Source organism: Chenopodium quinoa, unplaced genomic scaffold (assembly GCF_001683475.1).
Source record: "Chenopodium quinoa cultivar QQ74 unplaced genomic scaffold, ASM168347v1, whole genome shotgun sequence".
NCBI classification, from domain to species: domain Eukaryota; kingdom Viridiplantae; phylum Streptophyta; class Magnoliopsida; order Caryophyllales; family Amaranthaceae; genus Chenopodium; species Chenopodium quinoa.
Genome location: NW_018744080.1, coordinates 1027782 through 1048600, shown reverse-complemented (window position 1 = coordinate 1048600; position 20819 = coordinate 1027782). Strand labels below are relative to the sequence as shown.

The 20819-nt window shown below is 29.7% G+C and overlaps 1 protein-coding gene and 1 long non-coding RNA gene across 2 annotated transcripts; both read right to left on the bottom strand.

The window, feature by feature from the left end:
* Window positions 1-470: 470 nt before the first annotated feature.
* Window positions 471-3060, bottom strand: LOC110691419. The gene is made up of 2 exons (XM_021868342.1): window positions 2911-3060; window positions 471-1610 (listed from the first exon to the last, which is right to left on the bottom strand). The coding sequence occupies exon 2, from the start codon at window positions 1602-1604 to the stop codon at window positions 606-608; it is 999 nt and encodes a 332-aa protein (XP_021724034.1). The 5' UTR covers window positions 1605-1610; window positions 2911-3060; the 3' UTR covers window positions 471-605.
* An 11268-nt stretch (window positions 3061-14328) lies between these two features.
* Window positions 14329-15986, bottom strand: LOC110691418. The gene is made up of 4 exons (XR_002505294.1): window positions 15828-15986; window positions 15104-15318; window positions 14952-15022; window positions 14329-14843 (listed from the first exon to the last, which is right to left on the bottom strand). It is a non-coding gene; the product is annotated as an uncharacterized LOC110691418 (long non-coding RNA).
* Window positions 15987-20819: the final 4833 nt, after the last annotated feature.

Here is a 20819-nt window from a genome sequence, read left to right as displayed (position 1 = left end):
CAAACCAGTGGAGAATGTAGGTAATTTCTCCATAATAAGTTTATTGCCTTGAGTTATACTTGTGATTTGAAGGAATTCATTATTTCCTTCACTAATTGTCTCAATATGATATCCATTTTTTCGAATATCTTTAAAACTTAGTAAATTTCTTTGAGACTTAGGGGAGTATAATGCATCAATAATTTCCAATTTTGTTCCCCCCGGCAATAATACATTTTCTCTTCCGGAGCCTTCTATAATTCTTGTACTACCTGATATAGTACTCACACTAATCTCTTTCATCACCAATTGTGAAAAATATTTCTTATCTTTAAGTATGGTGTGAGTGGTAGCACTATCAACTAGACATAAATCTTCACCATTGGTTGATGATTGAGCTCCAAAGGGATACATTTTCTAATAGAATTACAGAAACTAAAATAAGATTCACTAAATCAAATAACTTAAATTAAATAATGAAATATGCGAAACATAAAATGTCCAAAAACATAAAATTGTCCAAAAACAAATATTCCATAAAGCATAAAGTCATAGTACTACAATAAAATTCTATAATAAATGCAAGCTAATTAACAGAGTTTATTCGCCAATGGGACATAATTTATTCAATTATTTTCTTCAGGATTAGGAAAGAAATCAGCCGCTTCCAGGTGAGTTGTATCACCGTAATCAAAATCACCTTCGCCATCCTCATACACCAAATTTGTCTCCACTTTCTTTCCTTTCTGTTTGATTGATTGTTGATAAAGGTCTACTAGATGTTTTGGTGTGCGACACACACGAGACCAATGACCTTTTCCTCCACAACGGTAGCATATATTTTCATTTTTAACCTTCTCATTCTTATTTCCATTTTTATTGTCCCACTTCTGGTGAGAGTATGAGTTCCTAAAATGACCACCTCGACCACGATCATGTCCACGTCCGCGGCCGTGACCACGACCTCGACCACGACTGCTGGCGTGATCTCTAGCCTTTTGCTCTTTTCCAGTATGGGATGTCGCATTCGCTTCAAGAAATGGAGTAGAGCCAGTTGGGCGTGATCCATGATTTTTCATTAATAGTTCATTATTTTGCTCAGCCACAAGGAGACAAGATATCAATTCAGAATATTTTGTAAAACCCTTTTCACGGTATTGTGTCTGCAGGACAACATTGTTTGCATGAAAAGTAGAGTATGTTTTTTCTAACATTTCTGCATCCGTGATTTTCTCTCCACATAATTTCAATTGTGATGTAATTTTAAACATGGCTGAGTTATATTCACTCACAGACTTAAAGTCTTGTAATCTTAAATGTAACCAGTCATAACGAGCTTTTGGTAATAGCACAGTTTTCTGGTGGTCATACCTTTCCTTTAGATTACTCCAAAAGACTTGTGGATCTTTAACAGTCAAGTACTCAGTCTTAAGGTCTTCATGAAGGTGATGGCGAAGGAATATCATAGCTTTAGCCTTATCTTGGCTTGTTGCAGTATTGTTTTCTTTAATAGTATCACCAAGTCCCTTTGCATCTAAGTGTATTTCAGCATCTAACACCCAAGACAGATAGTTGTTTCCAGTAATATCAAGAGCAACAAATTCGAGTTTTGCAAGGTTTGACATGATTCACTGATATATAAAATAATATAATAAATTAGGAACTAAGATGATATAATAAATACTCACAATTCTACCATCAATTTTCATATATCACATTTTTCAATAAGTTTAACCATCCTTTCAGTTTTGAAACGCACAGTAAGATTATAAGCACTTTAGTAGGAAGGATAAGCAGCTTGCACTCATTTTTTTTTTTACTCGTTACATTCAGTATAATTGAATAAAAGCTAGTACCCCATATAATGATGTGCAATACACTAATACATAATTTTAATTGCTTTACTAAAGGCAATATGTTACATCACAGTAATTATGCAGAATGTAATGTTGCGGTGTGTACTTCCTGTGTGCGAGTATGTGTGTGTTGCGTGTATGTATCTTCCTAGTTTGAGGTGACAAATCACTTTTATTGTAAAAGAAAATAATTAACAGAGAAGTTTAAGATAATAGAGCATTGACATTAATGATCAATTATTGAACAACAACAGCTTTTATGCCACCAAATCTTAGTTCGCTCTAAACTATTAGATCCTGTTCAATGTATGTTAGAGTATATCTAAACAATCATAGTCCAATTTTTCACTTCTAAGGGTCAACATAAGACCTTGCACTGCTCATTCAAAACATATACAGAAAATAGAATTCCTTTCCAAAATGATATGAGAAATATATTTTTTGACAGAAATATATATTATTATTATTATTATTATTATTATTATTTATTTATTTATTTATTTATTTTTTTTTTTTTTTTTTTATACTTCGTACATCTCAATCTAATTAGTAGGGAATACTTGATGATAAATTATCATCTAAATTAAATGGCGGGTTGATTGAAAATGCAGAAGGTACTGAGGTTGATTATGCGTCTTCTAAGGTACTCACTCTTATTATGCTAAGTATGCTCGCGAAAATTTCGTCAAATACAGCTAGTATGCTTAAATTTAACAAATACCCATTTTTATCCTTTCAATCCAATCAAAGATAATCTTCTACTACATTACACCAAATTCTCAGAAAAAAAAACCACAAATTTAACAACACTTAAATTCACACCCAGATTAAATTCATCAATTTCAATTTCACAAATTATAGCAAAACTACTAATTTCAAGGATTTGGTCAAACACCCATAAATTAAGATCTTGATTTCTAGCTATCAAAGTATCTAATTCGACTTAAACAATCAATATGAACTCAATACATCATAATTTATTATCAAGAATTCAAGATATAAATCTATAAACTAATTAACGAAACAGATAGTATGTAAATATAAGAAATTAAGAGGTAAAAATTCAGTAATTCACCTATAAAGTCACGGAATATGGACGAGTGGATGACGGAGCAGTGGAGCACCGAGCACAGGAGGCCGGAGGCGACGACTGTGGGACAGCCAACAGCAAGAACAGGAGCCGGAGCGGTGAACGTCAATGGCAACAGCTTACGGGATGATATGAATGCAGTGATTTAATTATCACTATTACCTTTTCTTTTACTTTTTATAATATTCTGTAGCAATGGTGCTGATAACGTGTTAAATATTAAGAAGAAATAATGGGAGAGATTAGAGAAAATTTTTGTGTGTATTCTTATTCCATCTAATACGGGATATTTATACATATATATTACCTAGGGTTCCATCATCGGATAAGATATCTATATGCAATTCAACTAAGTGAGTAAGTGGTGATGAGTGTTTTACCACATATATGATGATTAATTATTTTTCCATCTCCGTTAATTTATATTACCTTATGTACCAGTACCAATTTTAATTTACCTTATGTGTCAGTACCAACTATAGATTTATTTGCAAAGCTGGTCGGATTAATAATTTTCATGGTTTTGATTGACTTTGAGACTAATCCTAGTTTTATCTTGAATAAGTTTGGTTACTTCATATTGTTTACTCCGTATTTAGTTTAATGTAAGGTATAGTAAATAAATTATGTCATTATAATAAATCTATATTATAATTGTTTGTTGATTTTATTTCGTTTGCTGATTTTAGAATTGTAACCGTATCTTATACCATGAAGGAAATTGATTTATATTGTGAGTGTTATATTGCTAATCAGAGAATATATGTACAAATTACAAGCTAGAAGTTAGGCTACAAAAATTAGCTAACTAAAAGATAATGTTGACAGCTATCATTAACTCACTAAAATAGCTAAACGTTTGCTAACACTAAAGAAAGGAAATATATACTAGCTAAATTAGATATATACAAATAATTATAGAATATATGATAAACATATTCTAACACTATCAAACTTGATTAGCATTATCCTTAGATTATCAATTAGTCATGATAATTTATTATAAATATATCTCTCTAAGTGATTTCCAAATTAAGTCCTCATTTATAGTATTTATTTCCCATGACAACTTTATATCTTATACCCCGTATGATAAATGGCATGCGTTTGGTATACTGGTATATTAAGTTCACTACTAAAGAGAATCACACTAGTTTTGATTTGTTATGGAGAATATATATTGGGTTATTAGTCTACCTAGTTGTTAAAAGAGCTTAACTTTGATTAAATTAAGTGACTTTAATGAGTATGGATTAAACTTTGTGGACTAAATTTTCATAAAATGCAACAAAGTCTTTAAAGATGATCAATATTGTTTGTACTTTATGAATGGGATTACTTGTATGTGGTAACGAAATAATCTCATTGACCATATGAATATTTGCTTAAAGATATTTGAAGTCATGATCAAGAACTAAAATTCATGAGTATGATTTGGCTCTTTGATAATATATAGCATTGTTTTTAACTACCTTTATGATTGAGATTGCTAATATTTGCATGATGTCATATACTTAATTGACTATATGGATATTTTCTAGTTGACCTCAAATTATGTTAATTATAATCCATCTTGTTTTTTTTATTCCTTTATTTTGTTAATTAGATGGAAAAAGAGTTGATTGATAAATTATAGTTAGTGATGATAATAATGACTATTACATGAGATCCGACATATAATTTCTATGAATTGAAATGGTCAACTTTCAAACTAATACTCATTCGCATCCCCATTTTTGGGACCTGAAGTTTCACATTTTGTTCTTTTAATACTGACATGCTTACAATGCTGAATATTGATTGATGTATAATTGAATTCAATTATATATGATCTCATATGTCTACAAAAAGTTGGTTTATAAGAATCATGAGTAAATTGAACATGAAATACTCAAAAATATGGACTTGAAGTTCCTTAAATTTATGAAGGGTTAAAACATCCAAAAGTTAATATTAAGATACATATATGACTTAGAAATTTCTATTATTTTCTAAGGTACGTTGCTAATATACAATTCATAATACTAATGTGATCCTATAAACACAATGTCATGAGAATGATTATATAAAAGATTTTGAATAGTATTCTAGATTTCGAACTTTGGGTGAGAATTGATGATTTAATTTATAGATTACTAGATTTACTCCATCCCAGAAGTGAATGAGAATTTATAGGATTAAAAAGATAACAAACTTGTTTGTATGATATGTTATTGATTATAATTCATTTAAAAAGTTCATAAGAATATCAATTTGAACAAGAAATAGTGTTATGATGAGTTCAAAAAAATTAATCATGACATTGTGAGCAACTTACTTAAGATTATTTATTATGCCCATACTTATACGAGATTAATATAATTGGGCAAGAGTTACGAGTAAAAGTTTATAAGAATGATTTTATTATGCTTGATACATGCATTGCTAAAAGAATTTATGCCTTAAAAGGTGGAAGAGATTTAAAGGTTGTTGGATTCATTTCATGCCCCATATGGAAGGATTAGGGGGAGATTGTATTTATTCCCTTATTTTATGTAATCCTTGGACATAAATAATAAAACATATTGATGGTTAGTTTGTTACATACATTAACTTAAATATCAATGATTTATTTAATAGAAGTGGCCACATGTTAATTAAATATTTTGAAACGATACCATCCTGTAGATGGATAAAAATAAATATCATTGATCATATATACTAGTTGTAAATGCTACAATCAAATTGATGTCCCAAAAGGACAACATTAATTGCTAATGAACCTATAGCACGCCTGAAGCGTGATAGATCAATAGGTTCTAAAGATAATTCAGTATCGTCGAAAAGGAAAGGAACCACTATTGACAATGACAAATTTGAGAAAGTGATAAATCCCATTACATTTCTAGAAGAAATCACTTTTAGTAAAATTCAAATGTTCCATGATTATATAAAAGACTCCATAAGAGTATGAAATGTCCAACAAGATTAACATGTATCAAGATAATAGTCAAAACTCTAGCAGAGTATGAGTAATTACTGGATAATATATTAATTGATTGTCTTGCCAATTGTATAAAGAAACACATGTTGGTGTTCTAATATCACATCACATTCATGGCCATGCATATAGTAAGTTTAATAAAGTGATCACTAGTGTTGAAAACTGACCAGAGTTCAAATTTAGAGAAGTGATTGGATGTGATAATTAAATTAGGCCATCCGGGTTTAATAATAATTACCCATAATGGAAACCTGAAGTTTCAATTGATAATGTGCTGACGCTTTCTCAATGTTAAATATATAAAATGAATTGAATGGCAAGACGTAACATTGAGATTGAGTTATATTTGAATTGTGAGTTATTATAATTTGTATTGATGAAAATTTCAAGATTTAATATATTTTGATTTTTTATAAAGGAGTAATGGCTGATAAAGGAGTTATGGCTGACCAGAAGTTCACCAAAATAACTTTTATATTATTGTCAAGTATTAGGTGACCAGAAGCTCACCACCTAGTAGAATAACAAACAAGTGATTTACGCTTGGGGCTATTATATGTCAGCACATCAGAAAGAGGAGAAGAAGGAAAAAACATAAAACTGCACAACACATGTCTCCCCATTGACATTGATCTCCAGAAGAGAACATATTATGGAAATTGTAATAATAAATACACATGCAATGTAAAGTTAATGAAGAAATGATTCTTCATTGAAATTCTTCTCCAGAAGAGATAAATGTTGTTTAATACAAATCTTCTGAGAGATAAATTTTGATTGTGATCCTCGCATGAAATGAATTTTAATGCAAATTTATATACTAAGTTGGTATAGAATTAGATGCCCCTCTAAATGAGATATTTTACCAATTTATGGGGAGAAGAATCAGCAAAAGTTGGAAAATCGAAAAGAATTTGATGATCCCTATAATGGTAGTTTGAAAAGTTGTATGCCAACTTTTGTCTATATATTATCAAGATATGTTGCAAATTTATGATTTTATTTGTATTCAGTTATGACTTATGTTGCATAGCATTGAAGATACATTTTGGTCATATTATGTGTATACATTGAGATAAAATCTTGCCAATTATACTTGAATCACTACACCTGAAGTGTGGGTTGTATGATCGGTTCCAAAATAAAGATATGATATGTGGCAAGATAGTGCAGTTAACACTTTTAATATTATAATAGTATATAAATACCATAGTGTATGAAATACCCCAAAAGTGGTATAGATATCTGAATTATTACAATAGATGGCCTATGATGTAAGAATATTTATGATGGTATCAATGAGAAATGTATTCAGATATCATTGTCAAAATAGCATGCAAATTAAAATTGTACCTTGAGGAATTATATGATGATACCGGTATATGATGGAACCGATAAATAATGCATATGCATGATAGAATGGACTAGTAAATAAGGGATCTTAAAAATATGTTCAATTTTGTCGACATGAAACTAAAATAATAAATCAAAAATTTATCATGGACTAGTAGTCCAATTAGAAAATGGATTTCTGAAATCCAAACTGTACAGTGTTTGTATTTTTGAGTCTTTCATTTATGTGCATGTTTGAGTTTTAAATTTATGAACTCATTGTATGTATAGGATGTAGTTTGATGCATTACTCATTATATATATATTTTGTTTAATGTTTTATCATGAATTCTACATCTCATATTGCATGCATTTGTTCTATACAATAATTGTGTTATATGTGAATGTTTATGGTATGACGAGTTTATAATTATGATGAAGGCTTACAAGAAGAAATTTATACTCTGATGGGCTTATAATTGTGATGATAGTTTATATGATGACGATCTAATAGCATGTTATGAATCATGCATGAAAAGTTCCCGCAGAACTTATATACAACGTATTCAAATATCTAGCCCTTCAAATTCTATATTCTGAAAAATGACAATGTTGATATTGTTATCAAACTCATGGAGAGTATTGGTGACTAAGTTATTGAAATATCAACCTGAAGTTTAACCAAGTGAGAGTTAATCGATTTTTATATTCATTGGAAAACTCCCGTATGCAAAATGTCTAAAGAAGAATAGTAATGAGCTATATTGCAGTAAGGATAATCTTCTTATGGTCCAGAAGAACCATGAGTAAAGTATATAATAATACTTATGTTATATTATTACTAAATCATATAAGCTTAGATAATGATATCAAGATATCACGGGTTGCCATAAATTATGATCAATATTTGATTATCAATAGCTACTTTTACGACCTCCAGAAGTAGGCATAATTTCGATGGTAAGGCAACTTGAAACAAAAATGTCATATAAGATAGCGGTAAACGCCACATAAGTATTGTTCTCACAAGTATGGATAAATGAAGATGCTTTACAGTGAAGATTCAAGTTTGATCAGGGAGGATCAACTATCAAGGAATGTTATTCAGCTACAAGTGTGAAGTTACTAAGGCATTGGATTCATTACATTGGAAGATCTCAAGTTATGTATTCATCAGGGGGAGAAAATACGCGCTGCACTCTTTTTCCCTTGACCATGGTTTTGTCCCAAATTGGGTTTTCCTGGTAAGGTTTTTAATGAGGCAGCATCTCGAGCGTATTACGAAGAATGATGTACTCTCTTTTCTTCACTAAGTTTTTATCCCACGGGGTTTTTCGTAGTAAGGTTTTAATGAGGCGCAATCTTCGATAATGGACATCCAAGGGGGAGTGTTTTGTAAAAAAAAAATACCATGATTTAAGGAAATAACTGTTTTGTTTGGTTGTTTTTTTTTTTGTTTTTTTTTGGGCACGTTTCAAATCTTTCAATTATTTTTTTTTTGTTTTATTTTTAGTTTTTTTTAGGGGGTAAATAATAGTATTTTGATTATCTTTTTTTGGCCAATTGATTTTTTTCTAACTTGAGATGATTTTTGACAAGTATATTGAGATAATTTTTTTGACACCTCGTACTATTTGAGTAATTAAGGATATATTTAAAAAAAAGATGATTAAGGATAAATATTGTTTAAAATATCACCATGATTTAAGGAAATTGCTAGAATAAACATAAAAAAATCATATGTTTTAATGTAATTAAGATATTTTTTAACACAATTATAATTCTGTTTTTTTAAAGCAAATCAATTTTTTTTTTTTTTACTTGAGATATTTAGAGCTCGTCAATTAACAACTAATTTGATTGTAATGACTTTAAATGCATGCATGTGTAATTGTTAAATAATCTCTTAAAATTTTAAATGTAGCTAGAAAAAATAATATCAAAACGTATATAGAATTCCAAATTAATTATAAAATTATTACTTATTATTAGTTTTATATGTTTGTAAAATTTGAGGGATCGATGTAAGTTCATGTTGATTTCAAGTAAAGTTGATAAAAAAAGGATTAAGTTAATATATATTTTTGTCATATATTTCTTCCCCAAATAATGATCTCTATATCAAACAAAAAGGCAAAATACATAATAATGAAATATGAGGGATTATTTTTATTCAAAAGCAAGAAAAAAAAAGAAAATAAAAGATGAGGGAATATTCAATATTTTCCTTCAATATTAAAAAACACCAAGTCAGCCTATATACAAGCTACGAGAATTTCATAAGGAGTAACAGTATACATACAATAAGGAAACAAATTATTATGATTTGCCTACAAGGCATACACAATAAAATCTATACAAAAAAAAAAAAAATTTATCACGTAAGTCTTTAAATTTTTATTTATTTATTATTTTTTTTTCAACATAAACTAACTCCCAAGTTCATCAATGGTATTGTAGCTTCAACATTCAATAATGGTGTATTACTCAAAAATCATATGGCTAATATAATAAATATTAAACACAAAATCATATGACTAATAACAGTTAAACACGAATTCATATGACTAATAAAAATTAAACAAGAGATCGTAAGATAAAACGTGATTTTTTTAAACCTAGTTATGTATACATATGATTAAATTGATTTCAGTTTCATTCTATCAAAAAAAAAATGATTTCAATCTCATTAACTAATTTAAGTTTACACATAAATATAATGATTATACATTAATAATATTGTTATATACTTTAGTTTAAGGATGCGATTTGAAAAAAAGCTAAAGGTCGAAGGTGGGGTGCGCCATTAGAGAAGGTTGAAACTATGAATATGAGTATGAAGCTATCAAAGTGATTTTGAAAGAAATCATACAAGAATGATTCAGTTAAAATTAAAATAAACATTGAATACAAGTATATATATATAAAAAAAAAGTACACTTAAAAAAATTAACCCTCTAAAAGTAAGAAAACAAACAAGACTTTGCTGACTGGTCGCTGAATGGTCGATGACTTGTCAGCATTTTAATGATGTGTAAATTAGATTTTTTAATTTTTTAAAAACATAATATTTAAAGGTTAAGATTCAGAAACAAAGAATATGAACGGTTCAGATTTAATCTCTTATTATAGTCGTTCGTAGTCATCCATAGTCGATGACTACACTAGAAGCTTCGTTCCTTAGAACTTCAACCATTAATAAATTTATTTGCCAATGAGTAAAAGGTTAATAGTTGGTTTCAAAAAAAAAACAAGTAAAAGGTTAATAGTTAAAATAAAAATTAAGATGAATGATAGTTTTCCACATTACTATATTTTTTTAACATAAAGCATAAAGATATTTGTTTGTATGCAATAGATCTAGAGTGATACATAAAGGTACAATTATACCCTTATTTCACCGGGAAAAAAAAAAAGTATATCAAAGACAGTCTATATCATATATAAAACCGGCCTATGAGGTATTGTTCTGTGGACAAATTGAGCCACTAGATGTGTAGCCAAGTTGACTTGTTATCTTTTGTTAAATTAAAAAGACCGGTTAGTAAAAAACCTAATATCTTTGATATTTTTTTAATATGTTTTCCGCTCTAAATCAATTACTTTTTCCAACAAAACCGGTCTCTTAAATACTTCTTTCTTAACACACAAATGTATTCAGCTACTTATTTATAGACCTTATGGTATTAAGGCTTTGATTGATTGCCGAAGGCTAGGTGAATATATCGTACACACAAAGACTAATACAATATTGAAATGATCATAATTAACTTAAATTTTAGTTGATGATGTTCCAAGGTGTTATGTATATGTGTTGGAATTGTAGATTTCTTTGAAATTGTTTGTAAGTGTCATATAATTAATGAAATCATTTTTTCTTTCTATAAAAAAAAAAAGTTAATATAGCAAGAAAATGGATTTGATGCCACACATCATGCTTATCATATAAGCCTTGATACTGTTCTTTCTTTTACACTGGCTTGCTTTGATGGAAAGTGGGTTGTTTTGGACCAAGTCACTTTTTGACACCTCTAGCTCTGTACTTGTGTAGTTATGAAAAAAATAGGAAGGGAATCATAGAAATCTACTTATCTTATCTAGCCAAAAAAAAAAAAAAAAAAAAAAATTATAACAATAATAATATCAAAGAGGATTAGTCAATTTAATGTAAGAAATTAATCTTATTAGATCCTTCTTCCAAAGACAATCTTATTTGATCTTGCATTAATCATATTAGATTTTTGCTGATGTGTAGGAGCAGAATTGGATGTAGGAAAAAAAAAAAAAAAAAAACCTCTGGAGTATTATATAAATAGGTCAAAAGATGATTGACAATAGAACACATAACATCTTTAAATAAAACAAAGTAATTGATAAGTATATATATATTAAAATTCTTTTTTCAAAAGCACTAAGTTCAATCAAATGGCTGGAAAGATATCATTTGTGTCTCTCATACTACTGATACTAGTTATCTTAAACTTTGGTAAGAGTTATAAATACGAAATATTATTATCTTTTACATTATCATTTTGGTTTGAAATCCACATTTTTAAAAATTGATACATTAAGTGAGTATTATTTATGTTTGAGAATAAACAGTTTATCTTTAATTAAAATAGTGATAATATAATTAAATTAGGAAAATAATTTTTACTATGTAACATTTAGATGTTACAAATTAGTTAGTTAATTATATAATTAAATCAATTTTATGGTGTACTATTTTTTTTTTAAAATTTTTAATTTATAAATACAGGTACTAGTGTTACGAGCTCAAGGTTAGATGAAGCGATGGTTCCAAATGCAGTTCCTAGTGGTGTGAGCTCAAGGTTGGATGAAGCAATGGTTCCAAATGAAGCGATGGTTCCAAATGCAGGTACTAGTGTTGTGAGACAAAGGTTAGATGAAGCGATGGTTCCAAATCCAATGGACATTGGAGTAGAAGGAGTAGGCCCCCGTTGCAATATTCACATAGTTGGTTGTACAACCGAATTATGTAAGGCACAATGTCCACCATTGGCCGAGAATTCTTATTGCATTTACAACATTTGTTGTTGTGCTGCATAAATTAACATATGTATGTTAAAATAATAATATAAAAACTTTGAATGAATTAAAGTTTAATAATGAATGTAATAAACTTTTGTTCTATTGTTATATATGGTATAAACATATGAATATATAATTATACTCTTCCAATTTATTAGATTTATTCATATTATTTTCATATTATGCGAGCAAATTTTGCAATCTTTGGCACAACAATTTTGCAATTTCATCACAAACTTCTCAATAATAATAAAATTTCTAATGATCTAGGGGCCACCATACCATCAAAGGCTAATATATTCATTTTGTTTAAATTGAATTGGTTTGATTATATAATTAAGATTTTAAAACACATTAAACTCGTCAAAAGTTGTTATTTATTTTACGATTTGGTTTTCTTTATTTCTCGTATGTTCTCTTGTACCATTATACGTCAACTAAAATAAAATAAAAAAAATACTTACACATACACTAATGTATAGCCCCTTAAATTACTTATCTTTTGATTTTATGTTTGGAATTGGAATGCAATGGTCTAGTATACCAAAATTATCAATGTAAAGATTCAAACTTTAACTCCAACCCTTATATCTATGTCTTAATTTAGATTTTATTTTGGACTTTTAATTTTTTTCTCTTCGCTTATTTAATTTGATATAAATTTATTACATTTTCATCTGTTTTAGCTTGGTCTTGGTTTGATCTAAATTTTTATAATTTGGTATAATTTCATATGAATCTTTATAATATGATCTAATCTGATTTGATTTGATTTTATCTAGTAAGATCTATTTGATATATTTTTTGATTTGGTCTAATTTGATCAAAAATTTCTAATATGATTTGAATTTTTCTAATTTGTTCAGTCTAGCTTATTGATTTAACATACATGGCTTTAACAACAATATAATAAGTAACAAGAATAAGATGATTTGAACAAATAAATCCTAATTGTAGACTTTATGATGGCTTGGCCTAAGAAGGGTTTAGCAATTGTTTAAGGATGATTTAGATCACACTAATCTATTAGCATTCATTTGATATATTATATCTTTATAATTAGCGTAAAAATAATGACAAAGTTGGGTTAAATAATAAAATTAGACAAAAATTAATCGGATTTAAAAAAAAAAACCCTTTTAATATTTTACCCTTCCTACCCACACTATATTATGCACTTTCTTTTACTTTTTTTTTTTATCAATATACTAGTATTGAGTTGATAAAAATGAGTTACATATATATAATAATATAACAATGTAAAATCAAACAAATGCATGTAAGTCAAATAATAACACAAACAAGTGCCATTTTTTGAGGTAGTAATTGACAAATTATTCTATAATATAAATGCATTGGTAGTTATCTTGTTGGGCCACTTGTTATTGTTCTTTGATCGGTCCACATGATTGGGATGTTTTTATCCTAATTAAACAGTTTTGTATTGAATTATATTGTTTCACGTTTTTTTTTTTCTTACAACACTTCATTGTCAATACATTATTTTAATCACTAGTATCTCTAATTATAGTATGTAAAAATTATAAAAATTTATATTATGAAATGATAAATCATGGCAAATCTAACAAAAATCTCACATGACTAACGCATAAGTAGTCAAAGTGTATGAATAATAATGCATAAGTCAATTCAAAGAGTTGTAAGTTAAAAGAGGAGTGGGTATTTTTATCTTTGTCATCTTCATTATTTGAGTTAAGCACACAATTAGGTACTCAATTCTTTAAAATTTCACCTTTTAGGTACTCAATTCTTTTTATTTTGCTTTTGGGTACTGAGTTAAGAATTCAAGCCAAAAAAATTAAATCAGCCAAAGAGTTGAGTACCTTGGGTTAAAGAATTTAGTACCCTTGGTTAAGTATGTGGGCCCCACTCGATTAAAAAATTAATATTTATATAAAAAAAAATGTATTAAATTAGACTAAGAAACTAACCGTTGGTTTCATCCAAAACAGCAAGAAATTAGGCATGAACCTCGCAGAAAATTCATCAAAAACAGCAAGAAAATTCATCAAAAATTTTTTTAGTGTAAACCTGCAGGCATTCGATTAAAAGAAACAGATGGGCAGTCCTCCATCCACAGCTGCTCCTCAATCAAATTGAGGGAAAGTTTTGCTTAGAATATCATTCACAGCTACCTTATTACAAGTTCTAGACTGAAAAGAAAAGCAACAAACATCAAACAAACTAGTCATGCTTAGAACATCAAACAGACAGCAGCAAGTTGATTAGATGAAGGCAATCCGAAGAGGCCTTCAATCTCCTAAGCCCAGCATCATACGCATATTTGAGGCCAAAAAACATGGCATGAGCTTCTGCATTACAAGCACCAATTGAACCAGAAAAAGACTTGCTCCCAGCCATAAGTTCATCAACAACAGCAGCTTAACCAGCAACAAAACAGGTTCATTGAGCATGTTATTTAGGCATAAATTTTGCAATGTTTTGCCAGATTTTGTAGAAAAAAAAAATAAAAATAAAAAAACCAGAAACAGAAGGGTTGCTGCTCTGCCTTGATGCTAGTACTTCAACTCTACCACAAAACCAGAGACAAATTTGTGAGAATTACAAGTGCATATCAAAGCCTTGTTATATTTTTTTCTAATTTTTGTTGTTACTAGCTTGAGTGTGTGGGGTGTACCTTCATAGTCTTGTAATGGTTTCAGTTGTAGTAGTTGCTTCAGAATTAGGCTTCCTTTTGTTTCCAGTTTGCTATAGCATTGAAAATGTAATGAGAAATTGAAATTGAATGAAAAAAAAATAGAAATTTAACTATAATTGAGCTTTACATACCCATGACTGTCTCTGAAATCCATTTGGGTAGGTGTATACACCAATACCTCTTTCATGCATAGGCACATAAGCTTGAGACTCTTGTGTTGGGACATGTTGCCTTGGTGTTGAGGAACTTCCTCCCTGACTTTGACTTTGAGACTCTTGTGTTGGGACATGCTACCTTGGTGCTCCAGTTTGTGTGCTCCAGTGATTAGAGTCTCTATGTCTCATATCTTGGACAAATAGGACAAATCACAAACAGAATTATGGCAAGAAGTCTCCAAAACACGACATTTTGTCACCATGACCAACATTTATTAGCATTTATCAAAGCACAAATCATCACAACATGACGAATCGTAAATTGTAAGAGCACAAATCATCACAACATGACGAATTATAAGAGTACAAATCATCACAACATTTCGAATAAATCAAATTGACAGGAAAAAAATCACATTACGACGATCAAAATATCAACCTCATTTTACGTATGTACTGGAATTACACCAGATCGAAGCAGTTAATTATACGATCAAACATAATTTCAGAGCATGCATTTCAACAATGGATATTACGAAACGTCAAAATCAAACAATCACAATAATTCCTCGATCATCAATTTGTTAAAAAAAAACCCCAAAATTCGAAAACCCTAGGTCGCGAATTACATCATCAAATGGGCAAAAAATCCAAAATTTATATCAAATTCACAACATAAATGATGATAAATTGAGCTTACCTAAAAAAAATGGCGGTTTTGGTGCCGTTTTCACCAGATTCGAGCACAAAGAAAGCTTATGGTGTCGTTGTTCTTCGAGAATGAAGTGCGCAGCAAAGTTCCAGAAAAGGGAAAAAAATAACTCGCAAAAAGGGGAATAAAGAAATAGAAAGGGAAAAACATGGGTTGACCCGCGAATTTTTAAATCAGGTGGGGCCCACATACTTAACCAAGGGTACTAAATTCTTTAACCCAAGGTACTCAATTCTTTGGTTGATTTAATTTTTTTGACTTAAATTCTTAACTCAGTACCCAAAAGCAAAGTAAAACGAATTGAGTACCTAAAAGGTGAAATTTTAAAGAATTGAATACCTAATTGTGTGCTTAACTCTCATTATTTAAGATTTGAGAAAGTGTGACCATCACGATTTAATAATTTAAATTAAACTAGTATAGAGAGAAAAATTTTGAGTAATGTTCTGAGTAATGTTTTATAAACTTTGTATAGAGAGAAAAATTTTGACGCAATGATCTTATAAGTAATGGATTGTTTAATGTTTTAAACAAACACCATAAAAAAAATATGGGAACAAATGGAAAAGTAGCTTATATTAAAATAATTTTTATAATAACCTAGGATATGAGTGTTTATAATATTTGTTTATTATTAATACAAAGGAAAAATTACTTTAAATAAACTAACCTTTGCTCTATTCTCCTAAAATAAACCAACCTTTAGATTATTTCACAATAATTAAACCTTTATACCCTACTTCCCAAATGAACCAAACAACCCCAACCCCCGAAACAAACCCTGATCTTCACAAAATCATCCCTCTCCCTACCCAATACGCAACACCACACCATCGAAATAACCCCTCATCCATAAAAAATCAGCCCCCCACCCAAAACCTTTAGCGACCTACGCACTTGGCCTGTTAAAATGGAGAAAATTCCTCCAACAAAATCAACAACTCCGGAGAAATCGATTACTTTTTCTTCTTCAAATCTTCTAAAATAATAATTAAAAAAAAATCTTTCCTTTCCTTTGACTTTCGTTTCCTCTTCTTCTTCTCTCCCTAAGTCTTCACTTGCTTTCTCTTGGTTTTTTTGTGTGTGTTTTGTCCTCTTTTCCTATTCTCTATTTCTCTCTCTCGCTCTCCTGTCCTTATGGATATGTTTGTGGTGGTGACGTGTGTGTATTGGTGGTGGTGGCGTGTGTGCATTGGTGGTGGTGGCTCGAGGTTTGTGGTGCCCGTCAAAAAGAGGTTTGTGATGGCTAGAGTTGTTGTTGTTGGGTACGTTAAAGGGAGGTGAAGAGGTAATGGAGGAAGGCCATGGAAGCTAGGAAAGGAGAGAGAAATAAGGATGGTGGTGGCTATGGGGTGGTGAATCTGGAGATGGGGGAAGAGAGAGAAAGAAGAAAGAAGCTAAGGGTGGTTTTTTTTTTTTTTTTATATAGTAATTTTAATTTTTTTTTAAGTAGGAAATGTTTACTTTTACTACAAAAAAGAATAAAAAATAATTTTTAACCATCAAAACTTCTGAAACTTTTACTTTACCACCAAAAAAAAATAAAAATCTAAAACTTGTTTTTACCTACCTAACGTCAAGAAAACCGTTAAATCTAACGGTTTAAAAAAAATTTCTCCGAATTTTGTGCAAAAAAAAGTTCATCATAGGTTTAAATTAAGGGGGGCATTTTTGCTCTATGAGTCCAATTTGAGGTTCCAGAATTGACAAAAAATGATCGAAATGCCTCGTTTTGCATAGGCCCAAAATCCCCCCAAAACCCCTAAAGACCATGTGTTTGACACGAAAATCAAAGAAAAATTTCATTATGTTTTTTACGACAGATTGTAATAAACATTTTTTTAAAGGGAAATTCTCAATGGTAGCTATATACAATTGCGGATTCTCAATGGTAGCCGAATTTTTTCAATAATCTCCTAAATAGCATTAATATTCTAATTAGTCTCTAATATAGCTATATGTAAGTAAATCTGACCAAATTAAACTAAAATCATTAACCATAGTTAAATAAAGTTGTAATTTACTAAGTTACCCCCTTTTAATCGAGTAAATGCAAACCCAATTACCCTCACTAATCATTTAGTGAAGATGTTCGAAACTCTTCTACATTGAATTGCAAGGGACCTCAACTGATTGAAAATTAAAACCATTAATTAAAATCTACCAAAGGTGCATGCTAAATTGTAACATTGGCAAAGTGATTCATCCCTACTTTACCCTGATTTTTCAGTTTTTTTCCCCAAATTTAATGGATTAAAAGCTTTCTTTCCCTGTTTTTTATTCAATTAATATCATGATTTATTGTGCAAAATTTTCTCTTTAGAATGTAAATCAAAATGAAATAGGATGTAATCTTAATTTCAACATTGGCTTATATGATATGTCCTGTTCTTCAATTTTTAACTTATGAATTGAGTGTCCGTGTATCCTTAATTATAGCTATCAACGGAGGTTTATAATTTCACTTTAAATAATAGGTGTATATGGAGCTCCGGAAACTTTGTAATCATTCATTGCTTAGCTACCCATTTTTTTAATGACTTTTCAAAAGATTTTCTTGTGAAGTTATGTGGGAAATTATAGATCTTGGACAGAATTTTCAATAAACTTCACATAGCCCAATATATTAGGAGGAAAATTGTGTTTACAGTTTAGGAGGGAAATTTAGCTAACTATGGTTATTGATTTTAGGTTAATTTGGTCAGATTTAGGTAAATATAGCTATAATAGAGAAAAATATGAATACTAAGGCTATTTAGGAGATTATTGAAAAAATTTGGCTACCATTGAGAATCCACAATTGTATATGGCTACCATTGAGAATTTCCCAATTTTTTATTTGGTGGTAAAATAAAAGTTTTAGAAGTTTTGGTAGTAAAAAACAATCTCTTGATGTTTTTTTTTTTTTTTTTTTTTTTTTTTTTTTTTTTTTTGTGGTAAAAGTCAAAAACACCTAAAAAGTAAATTAAAAAACACTACTACATTTTTTTACCTATTGCAACCCCCAAATTCGTTGCATTAGGCATCAAAATCCGTGGCATTAGGCCTAACGCAACGGCCATGTACCGTGGCATCTGCTGGCGTTGCAATAGGTCTAATGCAACGACATATGACACCTAATGCCACGGCATCAATGATCCGTTGCGTTAGATCAATACCTGATACAACGGTTACATTATTGCCGTGGAATTAGGTATTAGCTAATGCCACGGTTTCCTATACCTAATGCCACGGTAACCTATACCTAATGCCACAGTTTCCTATACATAATGCCACGTTGCATATTCCCTAATGCCACGGTTCCTAATACCTAATGCCCCACAATGCATATACCTAATGCCAATAATAATAATGATAATAAAAAAAAATAATAAGCAAAATTTTCAATAAAAAAAATTAGAATTTTATTAATATAAATTAAAATTACATTGTTATCTATAAGGAAAATTACAAAATTAAATTATCACTAGTTAAACTAATTAAGAAAAAAAATTAAAAGTTAAAATTAAATCATTTTGTCCCCCAAACAATATTTTCAGCAATTCTTTGAACCACATTATCATTTCTTGTCCTGCTTCTCAAATTTCTCAAGTAAAGAAATTCTGGAAGCATCTTCCACCTGTAGCACTGTTTACACCATATCCAATGGATCTAAATCCCCTGATAAACAAAATACACAAACTTCATCACATTATATCTCAGACCAAATTACAGCAGATACATATATATATAGCAAAAACTACTCACATTATTCCTCCTTTGTTGATATTACTCAGATTTCCCAAAATTTGTTTCATTAGTTTTAGGATTTTGCAGAGTTTAGCAAATTACTCACAAGACAAGAATGGCATATACAAGCATAACATAAATTAATTATCAGGTTCAGAACAAAATAAAATGCAAAACTCTGCTTACATAAATAAAATTATTTGGACAAATGAACGTGAAAACTGTTATACTCTGAAAACGGCTAATCTGCAAGCATTTTAATCCTAGAAAGCAAAAACAGAAAATCATTTGTTGTAATTTACAGTTATATATATCATCCATTAAAGTTGTAATTCACAAGAAAAATACCTCAATCATAGGCATGTATGTCAGGTGTGAGCTTGTTTAATGTCAAAGTTAAGCAACTCTAGCTTAAAAAATACCTAAGATTGTCAGGCTACAGAAAATGGTCTCACTAAGGCTACTAGAACACTAATCATTTAGCTTAACTTAAAGCAAGTTTTAAATGGATATTATTTCAAAGAAACCCAATTTAAAAAACTTTCCGTATTATCAACAAGATGAAGTAATAGTGGAACAACAGACGTAGTTAGAGGAAGGTATACCAATCAATATTTTCTGAGAGGACTCATATATATCTGACTTTCAACAACCTCAAACATCAAACTTTCACAATCAGCTACATGAACACTTACTAAATTGGGACACTAAAGAAGTAACCTCTCTGAACCTTAAAATTGTTAACATTAACAACTTTTATTAAAACCATCCATTGTAAATATAATATTTCAAATTAATAACCTGGATGCAAATTTTATACAAGAGGTAAGATTCAGGTCATTAAGCTCTAGACAAATAGACAAATAAGTATAGGGCTGAAATTTTAATTATTCACTAAATCAGAAAAGAATCTAGGTGTGAAAAGTAAGAGAAATTAGTCAATGTAAAGTAGAGGTACTCACATCTAAGCCAGAACAACCCCACAAGCAAAGTTTCTTCTGCTTGATAATAAGCTTCAGGATATATTTGATGCAGCTTAGCTTGCTACTTTTCTGTGGACACTTATCACTGCTTTTATCTACAGAAGCATCATCCATGTCAGGATCATAAATAAACATACCACAGTCCATTAACTCCAGAAGAGGTAACTGAGATTGAATACCATTTGTTCATATGCAGAAAGATGCATACATTCAGAATCAAATAAAGGAAATGTAATTGAAAGCAACGAAAAAATATCAAGGCAGCACG

Bases quoted from the DNA above. Each gene is read 5' to 3' on its own strand.
- LOC110691419 (XM_021868342.1), bottom strand. From the start codon at position 1,604: ATGTCAAACCTTGCAAAACTCGAATTTGTTGCTCTTGATATTACTGGA.